Below are 22669 nucleotides of genomic sequence, written 5' to 3'. Positions count from 1 at the left end.
CCCCCACCTCTTGAGAGCACTCAGCTGGAACTGAGCCGCTGCAACTGTCAGTAGGTCAGGATGAGAAATGATGATGTCCTGCTCCTCCAAGGAGGAAAGCCTTCCCTCCCCCAGGAGCTGGAGCTCTTGAAGGCAAGATCTGAAGTAAAATTTCTGGCTCACTAACTGGGAGAGGAAAGGGAGGCAGTGGTCTTGGTTCAAATATCACAGACTCTTGCTTTTCTTATCCAATTCTTGTAGGTATTTTTGAATAGATGCTTCTTCATTTGCTCTATGTCCTTTGGACCATTTCCAGAGGCTTTAAAAAGTTGTTTTGTTTTGTTTTTAAATAATTTTCACTAGTTTTACTGGGGACCAGCATCATGGGTCTCCTCAGGCTGTCATGCCAGAAGACAATCTCTGCAATTTTACTTTTGAAGAATTTATATTATATTGTCAACTGTTTATGACATCCTAAAATCAGGCAGAGACAGATCTGAAGACTTTGACTTCCAGTGGAGATACAATTTAGTTTTAAGTGGGAAAGGTATATTTGCAAGTGAACTGACATTACAATGGTTCAATTTCTGGGAAATATTTTCACATCATGATGACTTCTATTCCCTCTAAAACCTCTATAACTGCAAGGATGCATACATAATCAGCTGAAGAGGATTCCCATAGAATATCAGCAGTAAAAGAAATATTGCATAACAGATGGAAAAAGCAACTGACTTGACTACATGGAATAAATTTCAAGTAAAAAGCAAGCCCAAAGTCAAAGAGTACACTAGAGTAAAATCTGTGGCAAGTACAGAAAAGCATTAATATTTTTTATGTAAAAAGTTTTAATCAACCAGAAACACCTAATGTCTGAACAGAAAAAAAGGTGAAGAATATGCTCAACTGTCAGAAGCTATACTAATAACGAATGATAACATCTAAAAAGCTCTCCTTTAATAATAACTAGAGACGTAATTTAAGACAGCAGTAATGGCTGGTTTTTGCATTGTGTAGTAGCACACATACACAGCTAGATGGAGTGTAAATTATTATACTCATCTCAGAAAGCAATTTGGCAAAACATAGCAAGACGATTTTTACTTTTAAGATGCAATATGATGGAAATTTTAAAAAATCACCTTTATGTATAAAAATGTTTATCACAGCATCATGAAGAAAAGCTATAAACATATATATGCAAAATAAAACGTTTAAATATTAGATTATGTTGCATCCATAGAACCATATACAACACAGACATTAAAAATAGTATTTTATAGGGCTGTTAAATCATAATAAAAAAGTAACTGAAAAATGGAAACTAATTTTATTCACACTGCTACTTGTACAAACACAGAGGAAAAAAATAATAATATGAGGACAATGACTATTTATGAATTGTGGGCAAAAGTGATTTTTCTTTTTTATACTTTCCAATAAAATTATCTCCCAAGAACAAATTAGAGTGATTAAAATAAAAATTAAAACATTTAATCACAAATTATAAATTTATAATTTAAATAAATTACACATTTATATAAAAAGAGGAAAATTTAAAAGCACCTGTAATCCTACCATCTGCTGTTAATATTTTTAAATACGGTCTATGTATATATACACAATATTGTTATAGTTGGGAAAATAGAACAAAACATTTAAAGAATTAAAATACATTTAAAAACCTACTTTGTCATCCACTGAATTTTAAGATCTCGTAATGCTTCAGTAAACTCTTCTTTTAAATCTTTCTCTTTTTCTGAATCTTTTTCCTTATCTTTGCTGCCATTCTTAGTCTTTGTTGGTGGAGGTATTAAGTAGTAATGAACAGGGATTACATCCTACGAATGTGGAGAGAAATTCTTAGATTAATATGCTTAATTTTACATACATCAAAATCATCTTCAACAGCTACATGTCATGTAACATGGGCTGCACCTGAGTTGTACTACACTGTATTCTAGATTCTAAGGGTCACAATACACCAAAAATTCCAATCTCTGATCACAGTAATTTTCTCACAAACTGATGCTGAGTACTGATACTTCAAATATCTCCTTTAAAATAAAAGAGATAAGAACATACTTTTCTCCATTTGAGTATATTTGGTATTCTTGGCTTTACTTGGCAGACAGATGACAAAAGTACACTGACCTTTCATATTTTACATCTGAGAAGGGGATGAAATAAGTTCAAACTAAGAAAAGATTCTCTAAGTAAATTTAAGGGGACATTTATGCCTTCATTCAACCAACAGGACTTACTGAGTCCCCGCGATGTGCCAGGTAATGCTAGAATAGGTAAAGAACAGATGAGATGCTGACATCTGATAGGAAGAAAACGAAACAGAAAAGGATAGAATGACTGTCAGGTAACGAGGGGGAGCCAATGGACACAAAGTGGTTATGGAAAGCCACTCTGAAGAGGTAATATCTTACGCAAACGACCCTAAATGAACAAGGAGCAGATGAGCAAGTGTAAAGACCTGAGCTGGGTATAAAGCAAGCACAGCTGTATCTTCTGAGAAAGCAGGCAGCAGCCAACTTAAGTAGGGCTTGACAGAATATGGTTTAAAAAAGAAAAGAAAGAATACTACATATTGTATTCCAAGTGCACTAAGAAGCATACCAGAAGAGTTTTACAAAAGACAGTGACATGATTAAAGATTTCTGCTTTTTGTTTAATGACTCTGGTTCCTGTATGGATTAAAATTTTGGTTTGTATTCTATTTGGAAAATAGATTATAGAGGGTAAAGGTGGAGGCAAGAAGACAAGAAGTTAGGAAACAAACCTAGGAAACCCTACACTGCCTTAGACTAAAAACGGGTCACAGAAATGGGAGAAAATGAATAGATTTGAGATCTTCTTTAAAGGTAGAACCAATGTGTTGCTGACAATGTTGAAAAATATGTGGATGAATAAGGTCAGTTAGGGATGCGGAATGGAAAAAGCAGCTCTGTGAGTGAGAAAGGGAAAGCAAAAAGCACCTGGGATCACGGAAGCCTTGAGGAAAAACCACCAGGAAGAAAGAGAAAATGATCAACTGCCCATTTAGCTGAGAGGCAGTGTACGACGAAGAAGGAAGGAACTGAAAACCTGGCAGCACAGAGCCTGCTGACCCCCTGGACAAGAACAGTGTCAGGGGACAGTGGAGCAGTCCGGGCTGGAGGAGACAGAGATGAAAAGAGAATGGAAGTCAACATGTCTGTGATTCTTTTGAGAAGTTTTGCTTTGAAGACAGCAGCAGAGAAATGGAGAGTAACTGTATTTATTTTATTCACAGATAAGTCTTGACTTCTGAAAGGTAAAGCATTATTTGGGAAATGAAATCACATGCTATACCTGCTAGATTTGTTTTTGGCACAGTAACTGGGTGTCCTTAATTAAGTCATTATTTATTAAGTCAGTTCCTCAAATTCTATCTTCAGGTTTGCATTTAAAATGGTGCTAAATTAAAATACTATATTCGTTTTAATTAACAAAGTTTGTAAAACTGAAACAAATGTTCCCAAAAAGGCATTCACTGAAAAAGCTTTACTCTGATTGAGTAAAAAAATAATACTGCAAATCCTCACCTCCCGCAAATAGGATTTTTAGGAGCATATACGACACAAATATTCCCATTTTAAAAATTTTCACAAACACAATTTCGGGGTATAAAATGATGTAACAATAAACAACAGGAACTATGGTTGTAGTTCTAATAGTATTCCAACACAAAATAATAATCCTATCTCCATACTGACTCATTTAAAGCACAGAAAACCACTTTGATGTCAGATAACCATATAAATCCATTTGTAGCCACTGGCTGTCATTCTCCCTCTGAGGTCAGGGGGCCAGAACCTGTAAACAAAGGCCTTACGTGAAACATGAGACTGGGAAAAGGAAACAGGTCTACTGCTTGGGCTAGCTCTTTCAGGACCCAGCTGCCTGTCCTGCTCCTCTCCTTCATGAGGTTCACTCTCTGGGTAGGCACTGCCCTGGGCAAAGCCAAGGTAAGCGCAAAATCTGAGCTGATCTTCTACCACCAAGTTCTTATGGAAACAGACTGCATCAGTGTCATCTGTACAGCAAAGACAACATATCTAGGAATTAAAGGGGCTAAGTGGCCTCCAATATTTACTTTCTGTTAATATAGCTCCATTCTCCATGGAATTGAGCTTCTCTGCCACCCAGTGTGCTAGAAGAGTGGTCTCCAGTCTTTCTCCCTGAGCTTCCCACACCTCCTCACCGTATCAGGGAGAGAGGTATGCTGCTCTTAGGCAGGCAGCCTATGTGTTGTGAGGCACTTCCTCCTCAGACTCAGAGGTATTTGCTATTGTTTTACTACAGAAGAGAGAAAAGAGAATTGAATTTAAAATGAGCAATCTATTAAAATTAATTTAGGATTTACAATTAATTCTAACAAAGACCTATCAAAAGTGGGAAAAAAGATATCCTAGTAAAAGACTATTATTAAAAGCAAAAAAAGAGACAAAGAAAGTTTATGATGAATTATCTTAGGGAAACAAAAATCAAGGTTTTGTAATCAGCATTTTACGTATTAAATATATCAAATTAACAATTATAAATGTTAGTGTAATCCTACAAGATGTTTCAGGACAGGGAATTTTTTATTAGTAAAAATTACAAACCTGGTAGTTTTAATTTCTAATCAAAAGAAAAATGGCGCTATTTTCACTTGCTGTATCACAATAATTTCTTCTTTGTGCCAATAAATATTAACATTTTTATGACAATTCTCAAGGGGTTAACATAGTATCAATTTAATAGAAATAATTTTGTACCTTTATTCTTGAGAAATCTTGATTATGGTTTAAAAAGACAGTCAAGAAGAATCTTCAGAGCAGAAATGCTATGAAGATTTCTCTACAGTATATATTAAGTTTAGAAAAAAGGCATTCCAGCTATTCACAAAGTATTTCAACAGTGTTCAAACTGAACAGTGTTATTTAGAAAGTCAACTTCACCTGCCAAACCAATAACTACTCTTTGGGCAACACAACGCACTATAAGTTAAATTGTGGTTCAAAATAGCAATTTCTTTAGTTCTTAAAATTGTTAGTAACTGAATACTCAAAAATTTAAAAGCTTCACATAAACTATTTTTAAAATTTATATCATATTTGAGTGCTATTTATGATCTGTTAAAAGTGACAATATTCAGGCTGGGTGCAGTGGCTCATGTCTGTAATTTCAGCATTTTGGGAGGCTGAGCCAGGAGGATCGTCCGAGGCCGGGAGTTTTAGACCACCTTGGGCAACATACGTAGTAAGACCTCTCTCTATAAAAAGTAAAAATTAGCCAGGCATAGTGGCACGTGCCTGTAGTCCCAGCCACTCTAGGGAGGCTGAGGTGGGAGGATCACTTGAGCCCAGGAGCTGGAGGCAACAGTGAGCTATGATCATGCCACTGTACTCTAGCCTGGAGTGTAGAGTGAGACTGTCTCTTAAAAAAACATACAAACAAACAAAAAATATATTATTGCATTTACAAGGAATTTTAAAAAGGGTGACATACCTTTTCAAATCAAGTCACTGAAACCCAGACTTATTAAGAATTATATACAAAATGCTATTTATCTTCATCAACTGGAAATTATACATGTATTTTTTTCTTTGTAATGTAACTATAAAACTGTAATACTAATTATTTCTAAAATAAGAGCTTTATTGTGTACTTGCATTGAAGACAGAAAGGAATGAGCAGAGATAACTCTAGCTGCCAAGTTCTTCAAATGAAGCTTTACTAATCACCAAGTAAATGCCTTCCTATTCATTCAATGTTTTCCTAACTATACAACCTAATTCAAACAAAATCTACCCAAACTTGCAAAAGGTCAACAAAAATAAGAAGAAAAATAATTGGCTATGGCCTTCGTGATAAGTGTCTTCTATTTTTAATAGATTCCTAGAATACCTATTCCTTGTTCTCTAAAGCAGTAACTTGCAAACTATTTTCACAATGTCCCAAAGATATACACATTAATACATAAAATGAAATTACAATTTTATGAGTCTGATGAACTGACATTTCCTATTTTTAAAAAATGCTGTTTTTATCCCATTACGTGGCCCCCAAATGGTCAAGACACCCAGTTGAGAAATACTGATCTTTAGATCTTTCTCCAGAAAGATGATTCCTAGTATCTGTATTTTGTTTGGACAAATTATTTACTATTATGTAATAATACGGACATTTCAGAAGACATTTTAATAAAGGAATTTAAGCTGTTATAGAATGGTGATTCCCAAGTTCCATATCACTACTAATTAAGAAGTATACATTAGGATATTACTGATTTTCCCACCGTAATTCTTTCTGTTTAAAAAGTAATCATGAAAATGTTGAATGACGTAGCACGTCTTCACCAGAAAGCTTATTAAATATGTGGTCCCTTTCATATATATATATATATTTGTATGTATGTATGTATGTTTTGTTTTGAGACAGGGTCTCAGTCTGTCGCCCAGACTGGAGTGCAGTGGTGTGATCTCAGCTTACTGCAGCCTCCGCCTCCCAGGCTCAAGCGATCTTTCCACCTCAGCCTCCAATAGAGTAGCTGGGACTATAAGTGTGTGCCACCACGCCTGGCTAATTTTTGCATTTTTTTGCAGAGACAGGGTTTCACCATGCTGCCCAGGCTGGTTTCAAACCTCTGAGCTCAAGGTATCTGCCCAACTTGCCCTCCCAAAGTGCCGGGATTACAGGCATGAGTCACTGCGCCCAGCCCTAAAATATATTTATAGCAGAAATTTTCTTTTCTGAGTTAAATCTGGCCCCAGCAGTAAATCAAAGATTGCTTAATATGCTGCAGAGAGGCTGATCAGACCACTTAGTAGCGATGGGCTTAAAATCTGTGTTCTTAGCATAAGCTTTAACTGTCAGTGAACAGTCCTTATTTCTGTTCTGCTACATCCATTGATCTTTATTGTTTCTCTTCTTTCAGAACCAGAATGGATACAAGAGCAGGGAATAAAGTTCGCTTTAAAAAGCTGCAACATTTTATTAATCAAATCACCCAATTTAAAAGTGCTTTTAGACTTTAAAAATAAGTGCTTTAGCTTATATGGCTAAAAAAAAAAATTATCACATCCATCTCTCTATAAAATTGTAAATATGAAAAATTTCAAATATTGCTACTTGTTATCATATCTGTAGCAAGAAATGAATAGCATTAAAATTTTTGTATACACAGAGAAAATGAGTCTTCCAGGAATTTATGGTGGGAAAAAAAAAACCTTTAGAAAAGCAGTATGTCAACAATGCTTCTAAGTACAGCTAAGAGCACTATACTTCAGAATGCAAAGAAAGGAAACTAAGGGAGACTTATTAAAAAAAAAGGTTTATAATAGTGACAGAAAAAAGTTTAATATGCAAATAAGGCTTTAAGACATCTTTTTTAAGAACTGACAATCAGTACCTTTTTAAATTTTCCTTGTCGTTTTGCTGCAGACTGCCCCTGGGAGTTAGAACGACATTCTGTAAGAAAACATGCATAATCTACACAGGATGGAGACAGAACCTCTGTCTAATTGTCTTTCAGCTTATGTTCCACCTGTGTCACACCACTTAGAAGGCTCAGGTCTGTGATTAAGATGGCATGCTTTTAAAGAAAGCAACATTGCCACTTTCATTTCTTACATAAGAAAAAGTACTCAAATATGTTATTACTAAGAGTACATGTCAACTTCTTATTGAAAAATTTAGTAGATCAAAATCCATTACTTATAAAAGCATTTCTTAAAATAGTAAATTTAGTTGATGGTCTAGTCTGATTAAAGGGTACCACAACAACCCCACAGCCTATGCATTCTTATAAAAAGCAACAAAGTTACTGTGAAAGTCAAAGTGAAGTGAAAGTTACCTTCCCAACTACCAAAAAACAAGAAAACGCTAAACCACTGAGAAAAGATTACATAAACAATGTGATGGAAGTTATAATGAACTCAACAGCTTTAAGTTACTGCTTTCTCCCAGGAAAGTCTCCCTTGATAAATAGCTACCATAGTTAACACCACATATTTATAATTTAATTTCACAATTGTCTCCTAAAACAATGTAACTGGGAAGTAGTAACTATTTCTGAATTGCTAAAAGCCCACTTTTACTAATAATGCTTTTCTGTTATACTCTTCACAAGTAAGCAGACTCTTCAAAGTGTCATCTGTCATCTGAACGAAAATTCACAGCTGACGCCCAATAGCTGAAGCAGCTATGCTTCCTGTGAAATGAAATCTACAAAAAAAACTACCAGGCTTTCTTAAATCAGTGCATGTATTAATTACAAACCATTAACTATTGATTTACTTCAAATTATACTAAAGTACATATGTATAAACAGTATAAACTGAAATGAGACCCAAGAAATGTCAGGGTAGGCAACTTTCTAAGCACAAGTTTCCCCAATTATGCTTCAATGACAGTAAATAAATGGCCTTTGGTTCAATAGTGGCAAAAAATAAATATAATTCTTAAGATGTATGAGAACTACTCATTTTGATAACAGCATTTATGTAGCAGGCTTACTTAGCTCTGTAAGAAGTAATAGTACAGATAAATGCAAAACTGTTAAGAATGACAACTTTTACTGGCATTGAGCTAAAATGATTATTACGACAAAAGGTGACAGATCTATATAAACATCATTCTCATAATAAATTTGTAATGAAAACATAGAAGAAAAAAACAAAAACAGGTAGGTACTTATAAAACTGTAACATATATCTCTAAACTACAACAACCAGAAACATATTTCTAAAAAAAGCATCATTTTGAAATTAAAAGGCAATACCAAAAGAAATATCTCATATTTTCCTACTTAACCATGTGAAATTCCAATGAGAAAGGTCTGTAGAAGTGTGAAGAAACATGTTTTAGGGTAATTGTTCTGACTACTTTTTAAAAGCACCCCAAGATAATCTGATTTATTCCTATGTCCATAATCTTATATGGACAACCAATCTTATTGGTTAAATTTCTGTAACATGTTCTAATCTTAAACATCACATGTATTTAAGCCAAGTTTGATTTGTATTTACATGTTTCACAGGAAGTTCAAGTGTATTAGCCATAGGAGTACTCAGGTTCAGGGCCTGAGTACTGTAGGCTTGTGAAAAAGAAGCCTAAATATTTCAAAAGTAGGATACATTTTAAAAGACAACTAAATATTAACTGACTTTCACTAGTAACCTGGGAAAAAAGGATTAAATTTTTTTCCCCAAGAGTATCTTCTCTTTTATCCATTCTGAAATGTGGAATTAATTCTTATCTTTAAAGAAATGGAAACTTTTTAATAGGTAATTTCAGTGTTTAAAAAACTAATACTTACAGCTTTCTTTCCTAGTTCAGTCTTTGACAATGTTAAGGATCCTGCAAGATAGCATCCAGGTCCTGCCCCTTTAGGTATTCTAAACAAGAGAATTCAAAGAGAAAAAAAGCAACAAAAGAGAAAGTTTCACAAAGACAAGTAAGGGGAAAAACATGAAAACAATTCCACACTGAATTCATTCCCATAGCTAAGACTTCAAAAATCAAAGGAAGAAATAACTTCAGCCAAAAAAATAAATGACTACATCCTCTAAATTTAGCCTAGATGTCATAAACTGACATTAAAAGGACTACAGTGTATAAGATGGGCAGTAAGTATAAGCAATGTTATCACTTACTTATCGTCAGGTAAGGAAGTAACAAAGAATGGCTGGTTATATTTGGGTGGTAATGTCAAATTGCTTGATTTCTTCTTCCCTAGAAGTGCAAAACTATGATTTTCATGAATATCTAAGCTCAAGGTATTAGACAATCTATGAGAAACAATAAATGGAAGGTCTTTAAGGCGTTCCAAATCACTGATTTGCTCATGGCGAATCTGCAGTCGAATTGTATAATCTCCTTTCTCCAGTTTCAAAGAATACTAAAAAAGAAAAACAACATTTGGGAAAAGTTAAGTTTAACCAAGTCAACGGAAATCACTGAAAGAGGATAAAGTGAAAGTTACCATTCACAGACTTGCTCATAATATGTGAGGTACAGTGCAAGGCACTAACTATCCAGACGTTCACATAACACATAAAGTCCCTAGTACGCTGGTGAGCAGACAGGATCAGGGACATCAAGTGACTTGCCTAACATCACACAGAGTAAAGTATAAGAGAGCTGGAGTCAGGTCTGACTTCAAAGCCCTCATTCTTTCCAGAACGACAGAATACTCCCACACTTTTAGCAAAACTCAGTGTCTGCTTGAGAATGACAAAAGCAATGATTTTCTAGTTCATGGGTCCCTCAGAGACATATAAGAAACACTACCAAAAAAATTAGCAAAATTGAGGCACCATAGAATATCTAGGACAAATACACACACACACACAAACACACACACAGACACATACACACACACGTGTAACTTATGACTACTGGTAATCCTTATTTCCTTTTAGAGAGAGGGACTCACTATGTTGCCCAGGCTGAAGTGCAGTGGCTGTTAACTGGTGCAATCATAGTGCACCATAGCCTAGAGCTCCAGGGCTCAAGCAATCCTCCCACCTCAGCTTCCTGAGTAGACGGGATCACAGGCATGTGCCACCATGCCCAGCTGATCTTCAAATTACAACCAAAATGTCACTCCTTTATTATAGACAGGAAAAAAACAGGAAACCAATAGAGATCAAGGGATACAAATCTATTATCCACTTAACAGGTTCAAGAGGAAGAGATACTGTATCCTGTGTCAGTCACTTTTTCTGAGATTTAAAAAGTAACCAAAGTAATAGCACTGCAGTAGGCCAGTCTGTAATGAGATGTGACTGCTACTTGCTTTGAGGAAAATCGATACCATTCCTTTAACAACTAATTGAAAAAAACTCCATAAATTATTTTCATTTGTCAACATAAAATTATACATATTACAGGAAATATCTCATTTCTTTGCAGTAATATCTAAGGGATAAAATGTCTATAAATTATGTGAGTTTTCCCTTCAATAAAACAGCACAAAGCATAGTGCCTGGTATGTAGTAAGTGCTCATTACAGAGTTGTCCAATGAGGTAGTAAATTTAAAAGTACAAATGAACTGAAGACACGCGGCCACTGCTGCAGTGCTCTCTTTAGCCCCCTCAGACTTAGGATCATTTCAAGAGGCTCGCATCTCTTTGATGCATACTTTGATGATTCTACCTTCAGATAGGTAGAATCAGTGTATAGGAAGGAGAAACACCACACACCAAAAGTTATGCTGGCCAGTGTGGGCAAGGTTCACCCTTGTCCTCCTCTAATTCAGCACAACTACATGGTGAAATAGTTGACACAATCTGTTCTTCACCGACTACAACAAATAGGCTCTCACGATTTGCAAAAGTACTAAACACAAAGCTATAATTTTTGTTTTTTTTAAAGTATGAACATTACCATAACAAGAAAACAGGATTTTGTTAGTTCAGGAAACAGCTTCTGTTAATTCTAAAAATCACCATCAATTTTATACCTGATGTGGATAGGCATCGCCTGAACCCATCTGTCTTTTGTTCTGGTCAAAAATAATCCACAGTTGGCTGTCAAATTCAGATTCATATAATAGTTCACAAAGTAGTGGGCAGCTTGGAGTTACTTCCCCACTCTTGGGCTATTAAAAAAAAAAAAGATTACTTGGCATGATTTGCATATAATTTCTGATACAAATTTTTAATATTGTTATTGACACGAGACTTTTTCATTTAAAAAACCTAAAAAATACTTGTGGTAAAAAATTTTGAAAAAATAGAACACACAGTATTTTAGCACTTATAAAAGTCACTGCTCTCTTACAAACTTTTAAAAATACACACCTGGCTATGTGTATTCATTAATAAAGCAACATATACATACTTCAGGACCTCTAATTACTTTATAAAACTGAAATGCGAAAATTCACTGAAACCAATCCATTTCCCTAACATTATAACCAAATTGAAGTGTGTTTCAGTAACAGTTTTATTGAAATCTCATTGATCTTACAACAATTCTTTGGTCCAGCATTTACACTGGCCTCCATTACTTTTACCACCCATCCCACCTGGGAGCTACTCTGATTTTTCCCTGTTCCAGTGCCTTCTTCGCAGAAAGCAATCAGGCCCAGCACCATCACCAGAAGGCAGATGGTATTTCTGAGCCATCTAATCATCCCTGGGTCAGATGACACCAATGGACAGTCATCAGTGATTTTATAAACTAAGGCTCAAGGCTAGGTCACCACTCAATTACATTTTGTGACTTTACAACTGAATGGCATTTAATTACAAATTATAATTTCCTAAAGAGTAATTCCAAATTAACCAACGTTAATCACTTGATTCTGTTTTTTATATATACCATATACACTGTCCTTCCATTTTTGATTTTATGAATCATATATAAAACACAAACGTTCATCCTAAGGGTATACTTTACTAGGCAAACACTTACTTGATGAAAGTTATATGTCAGGACCATCTCATAAAGTTGACGGTTATTTGGCAAAACATCTCTTGATCCTAAAGGTTTTGTTTTTGCACTCACTGGGCTGTAATGAGGAAACTACATAACTGGTTTGATTCAAGAGTTCATTGAATGAGACAAATAAAACCATAAGCAACAAAATCTGTAACATATTGCAAAAAGTGACAGATGAACCTTCCTGAGAGCTATCCTTTTCAGTATACTCTACAATAGTTTAATCACTAACTTACATAATTATTTGATTGAATCATATCAATACATACAGTTTAGATTTTGCAGTAAATATGACAAAGGCAATCTTTTCATGGCAAAAACATTTTCAAATGTGAACAAACAGCTCTCAATACAACCAAATCCTAACACTAGGGTGACAACTAAAAGTGTTGCAAGACAGGTTCTGATTTGTACCCCTTGTGCAAACTGTTGACAGTACTGTGTTGTGTGCAGCACAGACCTCCCCAGACCCCTGCTGCTCACCAGATGGCAGGGGCCACACTCAGCCCTCCTCCTGGCCGAGGGAATGGTATTTCATATTTTTAGTAGTCCTCTGAAGGAAGTTGCTAATGTACAGATTTTATAAAGGAGAAAACTGACACTGAAGAGTAAGTTTTAAATATAGTTTAAAATGTCAGTGAAACATAATCTACTCCTCTAAATTTAGCTCCAATTTTTTAGATTTAGGAAGAAAACATCAGGATGATATAAGTTGGATATATCTTCAAAAGCTGGATGTTTTAATTTTTATTGATAATTCTAGGAAGCAGTATATCTTTAGACATTACCGTGTCACTGACTATTGTCCCTAATTGGTTATTTTAATACACTTAAGACTAGGCTTCATGCCGATGAGTTAAGGTCAGATTAAACAAAAGAAACCAGGTATCTTTATAACACAGTGAGTATGTGAACACAGGTCAAGGTGCCCTGCTTTTGTAAGGGGAGCTGCTGAGGCACAAACAGCAGGCTACAGTACTTAAGTTTCTACCATTTAATAAACAGTTTCTAATGGTATTGCAGTTTCTAAAAATGACTGCATTAGGATTCACAAAATAATATCAGAGAGAATGTTAACTTGCTATTTTACAGCAATAAATAAAAAGGTTAATGTCCACTGATCCTAACTAGTCATGACTGGGATCGGCTATCCACCATCCTTGACTTTGCTGGTCAGGTGGGACAGTGAAGCTAGAAGCTGATACTGGGGCTGCCTTGCAGAGATCTGCAAGGATAAAATTCTCACCTCTAGCATGCACGTGGATTAAAAAAAAAAAGGCCCTTTTTTAAGAGTGTAAGAGATCCCCCCAATCTATATTCAATATCTGCAGTTCCTAAAACATTGAATGATACCGCAGTGTTTGGACCCAGTTCTTCAAAGTTATGCAGGGAGCCAGATCTTCGTATTTCAAGGAGGACTGAACATCAAAGCGGTTGATTCCTTCCGACGCATGCTACAAAGGATTTGTCAAATTACTTTCTCAAACTTCACTAAAAATAAGCAATATTTTCTACCTAAAATAAATGTGTCCAATATAAACTTTATAAGTACCCACACACAAAGCCTACTGCTATCTTCAGAACCACAGGTAATTTCCCCTCATTAAAGTTTAAATCTAACCAATGAAGTTACTCTCCAATAACACAAGTAACTGACATTAAAAATCATGAAAATGTTGTGGAACTTACAATGTTTAACTGAGGAGCAGTACACACTATCCCATGGAAAGAAATGGTATAATCAATGTTGACATCACTGAGACTTGCCCACCAACGAGCAATGCAAAATTCAATTGCTTTTCCACCCTGCAAATAAAAGTAAATAAAATATATCTCTTTTCTTATTTTTCTCAAATTACAGAATATAAATACTAGCTGTTTCAGAGCAATTCTATGTTTTCAAACTTTTCCTGTTTGTAGCAAGAAAACTCAAAAATTTTAACAGCTATGCTAAGTAAGAGTTAGACAAATCATTTGCAGAGATATGGTGTAAGTATTTAAATATACATAGTTATTTACTCATAACCCTATGCTTCTTGTCATAAAAGATCCTAGGCAGCTTCTGAAAGCACATATAATAAAGCAAATGTGATTTTATTATTTCGAAGTGAAATAAAAAATTAGGACCAAAAGAAAAATAATCAAGTATAACGACACAGGAAAGATACTTCAACTTTGTAAGGCATACTCAATAGGCACAATTGAGTTTGGGCTCACAGCTGCCTGGCAACCAAAACAAAATGACATTATGGTCATTTACATCTTTCTCCCTATTAAAAAATAAAGATAAGAAAAGGAAAAAAAAAACACCTGCTCTTAGCACTGAGTTTTAAAGTAAGTTTTCTAGTAATCAGTGATTTAAAAGTTTAAAAAGATGAAGCAACACTGATCCATGGAAGAACACAAATGAAAGTAATCAGAAACCAAGAGATACTGGGAAAATCCCAGAACCAACTGAAAACACAAAGGAGCGCATTGAAGGAAGAACATCAGTACTTTCACCTTCTATGGAAGAAAGACTAGTCATCATTTCCAACACCACAGATAAGAATGCAGTCTGCCATCATCTGAGATAACTTAGACATGAAGCAGTAGCAGTTTTCCTATAATGCAAATTAGCCTCATAGCTTAACAACACAGCATTAGTAAAATAACTTAAGTGACAAGCAAACACGTCTTAAAGAAATTAATCTATTGTACAACAAAGAATTATCTAAATCAGGGTCCTAACTACGAGGCACGAGAATCTACCAGACTAGTATGTTTCTTTGACTAAACTATTCAAGAATTACAGCGATAATTACCTCCAACTTGATCTCAAGTACCCTAATTAGATTTTCTATCTTTCTACTTCATTTTTTTGGCATTAAAAAATATATAATCCCACGTGCTAAATACAAACTATAAAATCAAATGCAAATACTTAGTCTTAGCCCATACCAAAAAGGCAAATAAATTGTGTTAGGATTATAAACTGTAATTAAACTTACTAGGACAGGAAAAGCTTCAGTCAGTGTTCCTTTCTCTGGAAGAGAACAAAACTTATAGAATTCATGGCTTCGATATGCTCTTTGCTTCACAAGCTGGACCGCATGTAGAACAAACTTTGCTGACACCTCAGAAGAACACGAACACACTGTCACTTCTAAAATAAGAAAGAAAGAAGCAAAGCTTTAAACTTGTAAGACCTAAAATTGACATAAAGTGGCTTTAATAATGCCCACTTAGGGAATAATTCCCATGTAGGGACATAATAGGGATCAAAAATAAAATGTATACTCAAATCTGCATATTTCCATAAAAACAAAGAATCAACAAAATATTAATAAGTTAGAAGACTAGAAGATTTTCTATGGGAACGAAAGAAACTGGCATTAAAATGAACCACCACCATGATGCTGCAAACACCTGGAAACAGCAAGCTGTCCATAGATGCATACACAATTACATTAATCGGGTACCTTTTAAAATCCCTCCTTGTTTTAGCTGAAAACCAGTCAATTCCAGATAAAGTGAGGAAGGTTATATTTTTGGAAACCTCTATTTGTTATCATGCCTCAATTCCTCATTGATAACTTTTCCTAATCTCTCTTCTTGGTCTACTTGTGTACTGTGTGCGTCTACAAAGCCTGGCACGACTACTCATACTTAACTTTACTCTGAGCCAGCGCTGGAGGTAAGCCAAGATCACTGCAATGCCAGACTGGCAGCTTTTCTAAAGAACACCCAAGCTAATTCAAGGGAACTGAAGCAAGGCGCAATGCCGTGGCTCATAAAACCAGGTGTGCACAGAGCTCTCAGAACCTAGTCAGTTGCTAAGAATACAAAATCTAGTGTTATGACAATATTTCTAATTATTTGAAATAAAACTAAGACTGTTAAATGCTCTTAACCACTTGCATTCTAGATCATTTGATAATTTTTATTTAAAAAAACAAATTCTTTTCAATACCAACCGAAACCAATCATAAATCAGTGCCATTTATCACTAAACAAATACCCAATTCAGTATTAATTAACCATAGATTTGTATTCTTTAATTTACCAGTGCACATTTTACCAGAGCCTGGAGCTCTACAAGTCCCAGGGGCCCTATGAGAATGGGACCCCAGAAATGTTGAACACAGCAACTCTGACTCCACCCTCTAGAAGCACTGTCACGTGTGAGCGTAATCCCAACGAAGACAAGCTACGTACCAAGTACTATAAAATCCCTAATCCTTACAACAGACTAACAACTATATTTACAGTTGAAACAGAAGTCCAGAAAATTTAGAAACCTGCCCCCAGGTAACCATTAGTGTATGGCAGAGTGCGGATCCAAACCCAGACTTCTCAATTTCCAAAGCCCGTGGCCTTGCCGCTACTCTGTGCTGCCTCCCTCTAATCCAGTTCTCTTAACTGCAATATCTTGGACTAGATGCTCTTAAGGCCTCTGGAAGCAGGGTCCTTGTCTAAGTAGCTCACCACCTTAGCCCACTGAAAAGGGCCTGGCACAAAGATGGTACAGAAAAATATGCTTAATGAATGAGTCTAGTACAACCCGATTATCCTCAGAAGCCTCTCAGTGCTGCAATAGCTCCATTATAACCCAGTGTGCAAATTAACAGGCTATACTGGGTGCTGTTCAATTCATTGCTTTAGCTCTCAGCTTTTGCTATTATTTTGCCTTTACCTAATTACATAAAACAAGAAAAGTCTGGTATTTCCTGTGATACCAGGTGACAAACAGATGGACAGCATACAGACAGATGACCAGAAGATGGTATGGGGAACCAAATACAACCAGTTATTCCCAAACCAGGTCATACATGTGTGATTTCAATATTTCATTTTCAATAAAGTCTCAGATGTAAATATATCTGTACTTTCATACAAGTACAAAAAACACACTCCTAAGTAAAATACACGCCATTTTTACTAATGACACCTATCTACCTTATAGGGTTCTGACGGGACTAGACAAGATAATCTCTGTAAAGTGCTTAGCAGAGGGGCCAAATCCAAGAAGTATCAACAATGCTGGCTACTAATTTAAATTGGGTGACACCTTCCTGACTGCCCATATTTGCTTCCTTCTATCAATGGGAGTGAGCTCTGACAACTGACATACCATTCTATACTGACTGCTAAATTGTAAATTTAGGACACACAACTTGTGAAGGAAAATATGGTACACCCACAGCTCTTGTATAAAAGAATGACATGAGCACTCTCACAGGACTGTAACATGTTAATTCAAGAGCTTTGTGTTAGGCAATCATTTACTCTCAAAACTTCAGAGACACTGACGTGAAAATCTTTTATAAACAGAGCTTCAAAGATTAAAGCTCTATTTCTAAAATTCTGAGAGTTTAACAGTTTGAGGTTTAAGCGACAGCTGCATTGTTTAAACTGATTTGTAGTATTTTAAAAATTAGGCCGGGCACGGTGGCTCATGCCTGTAATCCCAGCACTTGGGGAGGACGAGGCGAGTGTATCACGAGGTCAAGAGATCGAGACCATCCTAGCCAACATGGTGAAACCTCGTCTCTACTGAAAATACAAAAAATAGCCTGGCGTGGTAGCACACGCCTGCTAGTCCAAGCTACTCGGGAGGCTGAGGAAGGAGAATCGTTTGAACTGGGGAGGTGGAGGTTGCAGTGAGCCGAGATCATGCCACTGCACTCCAGCCTGGCGACAGAGTGAGACTCTGTCTCAGAAAAAAATAAAAAATAAAAAAAAATTATTACCAGGTAAGGCATTATTCTAAACTAAGCTCAAACCTTAAATATTAAAAACATCTTAAGATGCCTTAATTTCCTGTATGGGCCAATGCAAAATAGTACTAGATCTTAAAAACGTTTTGAACTTTACAGAAAGTCTAAGGTACCCAAATACATATATTAGTACCAGGGAAATACATGTTACAGATAAACGAACCTCATACAGCTATAGTCATTAGAACGTAAACAGAGATAAGCGGTCACGCAGATTTTAATTTTACCTACCAGCCCATGTTGCACCCTCAGGAACCTCAATAAAATGCCTTCGAATTTGACCAGGTTTAAAGTGTACATCTGTAAAGGCTAGATCATAATGTGATGATTCATTTACTCTGAAAATTAATAAAAGTAATTAAATGTATATATTTATTATAAGACCACAGATAGTCTAGATTTCATTGGATAAACGCAAAATAACAATTCATTGGAAATAAACACAGGGACTTAGAAGCTGGTTACAAAACAGTAGGTACGATATTGTTCAATTTTTGCAGTAGGTTAGCAGAGATAACCTCTGAATAGCAGAGTATAGATGATTCTACTTTTTGTCTATTTTATGATTTGTAAGATACATTCACACACACTATTAAAAAAGCATTCTCTTTTTTGTTAAAGGCATTCTACAACATTCACAGAATTTTCCAATTACCAGATTCCAAACTACAGTGAGTCCTAGATATTAAAATCAATGATAAAGTTTTATGTCACTGGTATTGTAGCTATGAGACTTGTGTTAAATTAAGCTCCTCCTGTAGCTTCAAAACACTCCCATGATGTAAAATAGTAAAGAAAGGCAAACCTAATTTCAAAGTATTTTTGTAAGAAATCAATGAAATAAAGTTCAAATGCATAACTACCCACCATGGAAACAAATTTTATGCTAGAGACAAATTCTTGTCAGTAGGACAAACGGTTAAATGAGTGCCTACTACATGAGGCCCTGTTATTAGGAGCTAGAAATGTAACAAAGAAGAAAATATGATTCTTTAACCTAGACAATCTAGCATGGAGAGAATCATCATCAGAGACATTTAACATAAGATGCTCCAGATAGACAGGAAGAGTTACGGAGCCTGGGAAGCTTCCTCAAGGAGTTTGCGTGGCAGCTGACTCCTGAAGGTCTTACACATTACCTTGTCTAAATTACTACTGGACTTCGAGGGAATATACAGCTGAGAATTTAACTGTTGCACAATTTTTCCACGTGTATACCACTTTTTAAATTTATTCTCCTCCATTTCATCCTGTGTTTCTCATGGGCGGAGATCTATTGCATACTTAATATTTACCAGAGTAACAGAACTGTTAGTTTAGAATTTCCACTTGGTTTCCAGTACTCTCACAATCCCAATCTCACCTTCATCCACTAGATAATTTATTTTATACATCCTGTATAACAGTAGTCTCTGTGCCTTTGGTGGGCTCACAGTGAAAGAGTGTAAGTTAAATAAAAAATTACAACATATTGGCTAAAGTCTGTCCAGGGGCATGTAAAATGTGCCACGAAGCAGAAAGAAGGGACTCCCTTCACCCAGGGATGACCAGGAATGCACCTGGTCATTAACTGAAGAGACAGGAAATTGAAACCAAGTTATCAGCTGTGCACATGCACAAATCCCGAGAATCCTAGAGTGCCAAAATCAGTGAGTTGGCCAAAATGTGTAATTTGGTGTATGGAATGACAGGAAACACTGGCTAGGGCTATAATTGTGAGGGAGCATTGTTTGCTATTTTAAGGAGCTTGAACTTGACCTTTGGAGGTGCCACTGATATACTTTAAGCAGGAAGTAATATAATCTGCTGATTTTTCCTTGGTTCCAGAGGAATAAGATGGGAAGTTAAGAGTTTCTTAACTTCTGTTTCTACAGTAGATAACTAGAAAAGTGGAAGCACTAAGAGAAGAGAGTAAATCCCAAACATGACAGAGACAAAAAGGGCAGGAATGGAGGGGAGTGAAGTAATATTGTCAAATACTGCAGTGAGATCGGGTCAGACGAAGCCTGAGTTATCCTCTGAACTGGGCAATGCAGAGCTCAGAGTGACTCTGGTGGAAATAGTTTTGATGCAGAGGTAGGGCAGATGCCAGGTGCCATCAGTTACTCTCAGAGTGCACAAGAGTCAGTATGGCTGACTACATGACACCTAAAAATGCTAGCTGGGAGCAGAACTAAGACAAAATCCCCATTACCTGGTTCTGTATTAGTGATCCTTTAAAAGTCCACAAGACTCCATGAATAGTCATTAAAATCTTAGATGTAACAGTAAGCTGTGAGTAACCTGTTACTTACTTTGCTGCTATAACTGCAGTGATCGGAACTCTGAAGAGCGGACCTGCGTTAGGGGATGCTATATCATAGCCACATACCTTGAAAAAAGAATTGGTAAGTGTCAATATCCATAAACAAATGTTTAAAAGAGGGGGGGAAGGTCTGAACTATTGACAGAATAAATCAATCTACTCTTAATCAAGGTCTTAGCCAGAGGTTGACACCAATTTCCTGACACTAGGTCACATAATTAATAGCAAACAGCCCAAACAAACGTATAGCAACATTTGACTAGTTGAAATGGGAAAATGAGACGTCAGGTACAAAATAAGTGCATTTTAATTACTCCCAACTGAAAATTAGCTCAAACTAGTACTACAGACAACTTTAGATGTGGAGATACTGTTGTGATACTATTCTATGCCTGGTTTACAACTATTTGTTTAACAGATGCTTTCTTCATCTGAGTACTAAAAGGTATAACTGGCTGGGTGTGGTGGTTCACACCTGTAATCCCAAAGCCCTGGGAGGCCAAGGCAGGAGGATCACTTGAGGCCAAGAGTTCAAGACAAGACTGGGCAACATAGAGAGATCCTGTCTCTACAAAAATAAAAAAATTTAGCCAGGCTTGGTGGTGCACGCCACTAGTCCTAGCTACTCAGGAGGCTAAGGTGTGAGTATCACTTGAGCCCAAGAGTTCAAGGCTGCAGTGAACTACAATCACACCACTGTACTCCAGCCTGGGCAACAGAGCAAGACTCTGTCTCTTAAAACAACAACAACAACAAGCAACTGCAGCTTTGTTTAGCTGACAAAAGAAAACACCAGTTAGAGGGAGATCTAATTGAAAGGTTCTGCTGTACCTCTTCTTTCCTTTTACTTATTCATACAAGGACAAAATATGATTCTTTAGAAACTCACTGCTTAAATGAATATAGACACACCAGCAGAACTGCATAAACTGGCAGATGGATAGGTCTAGTTATTTCTTAGCAAGAAAGCAATATATTGCAAATATACTTTGGATTTTTTTTTTAACCTTTTAAACATTTTAAAGAGTGAAGAAAGTAAAAATGAAGATACATCAATACCTCTGTATAATGCAATCCTTCTCTTAAGCCCCTGGGATCCACACGTATGTTTATGTGTCTACATTGATTCATGAGTTCCAAATGGCTGGGACACTGAACCCAAGATGAATTTGAAGTCAGAGCTAAATGAAGCTGAAGGGATATTTTTTCAGAGTTTTCTGGCACGAAAAAGACCAAAAATTAAAGATGAGTATTTTTTTCCTTTTTTCCATTTAAAAATGTTACATCTTTCCAAAAAAATTTAGTGACTTAGTTTGGTTGGCTGTAAAATGCATCCAAAACACAGCTTAAATAAAACAGTCAAATAATCTTCCTTACAATTTAGATTACTCATGATTCATTTATACTTTCACCAAGCACTGGTATGACCTTAAAATAAAGAGTTTAAGTGAATGTTTTCATTACTGCACACAGGTCATAGTATTCAACTGAAATGAAGACAGCCAGATAATAGCGATGATTATTTTTGTTCACACCTAATCGAGCTGCAGTTCTCCTAGACTGCTTCTACTTTTCATTCTTCAACAGAAAGCTCTGTCTTATACCTAAGTAGGTAAAGTGGAAAAGAAATTTGATATTTTATTATCCACAATTTAATAAAGCTGTGGGTCACTGAGGCTCATTCTACTGTTTTCCCTGGTAGTTTAAGATGCTAACTAAATTGCCATTGTACAAGGACCCCAAATTGCTCTAATATTTTCTCTTATGACTAAGATTTAAAATAATCATACTGTCAATTCATGTATTCTCTTCACAACACTGGCCCAAACAGCAATTCTTTATTATGATACCACTCATTCAAATAGCAAATGTGAATACGTCAGCTTACTGCCAGCCTATTACTGACCTGTGTTCTCCGGAAATACAGGTTCAATGCCAACGCCATGATCTGAAGGTGCAGCCACCTGAACAGGATCTCGGAGGTAGATGCCACGGTTATTTCCAACAGTAACAGTAAAACCTAATTTATTAGCAAATGATGTATTCTGAACGAGGTAGTCATAGGCTTTATCAACCTAGTGAAAATAATATACATGGTAAGATATAAATGGTTGGGTCAAAAAATATTTTGTTGCAAATTACCAATCAATTTGATTTCAG

At 36.0% G+C, this 22669-nt stretch overlaps 1 protein-coding gene across 4 annotated transcripts in view; it reads right to left on the bottom strand.

The window, feature by feature from the left end:
• Window positions 1–22669, bottom strand: part of TPP2 (tripeptidyl peptidase 2) — an 82765-nt gene that overhangs the window by 20593 nt on the left and 39503 nt on the right. For 2 of the 4 annotated variants that reach the window (XM_019039824.4, XM_055360686.2), the window contains exons 13-25: window positions 22416–22584; window positions 21569–21726; window positions 20499–20575; window positions 18436–18542; window positions 15436–15590; window positions 14135–14251; window positions 13799–13899; window positions 12419–12515; window positions 11463–11600; window positions 9651–9895; window positions 9314–9392; window positions 7406–7444; window positions 1669–1820 (exon numbers count right to left, since the gene is read on the bottom strand). In XM_019039824.4, coding sequence (XP_018895369.1) covers window positions 1669–1820; window positions 7406–7444; window positions 9314–9392; window positions 9651–9895; window positions 11463–11600; window positions 12419–12515; window positions 13799–13899; window positions 14135–14251; window positions 15436–15590; window positions 18436–18542; window positions 20499–20575; window positions 21569–21726; window positions 22416–22584 — 1634 coding nt within the window. The remainder of the gene's footprint in view (window positions 1–1668; window positions 1821–7405; window positions 7445–9313; window positions 9393–9650; window positions 9896–11462; window positions 11601–12418; window positions 12516–13798; window positions 13900–14134; window positions 14252–15435; window positions 15591–18435; window positions 18543–20498; window positions 20576–21568; window positions 21727–22415; window positions 22585–22669) is intronic. The other 2 variants (XM_004054707.5, XM_031001305.3) reach the window with 1 other exon arrangement.

Source organism: Gorilla gorilla, chromosome 14 (genome assembly GCF_029281585.2).
Source record: "Gorilla gorilla gorilla isolate KB3781 chromosome 14, NHGRI_mGorGor1-v2.1_pri, whole genome shotgun sequence".
NCBI lineage: Eukaryota > Metazoa > Chordata > Mammalia > Primates > Hominidae > Gorilla > Gorilla gorilla.
This window is presented reverse-complemented; position numbering and strand designations above follow the sequence as displayed.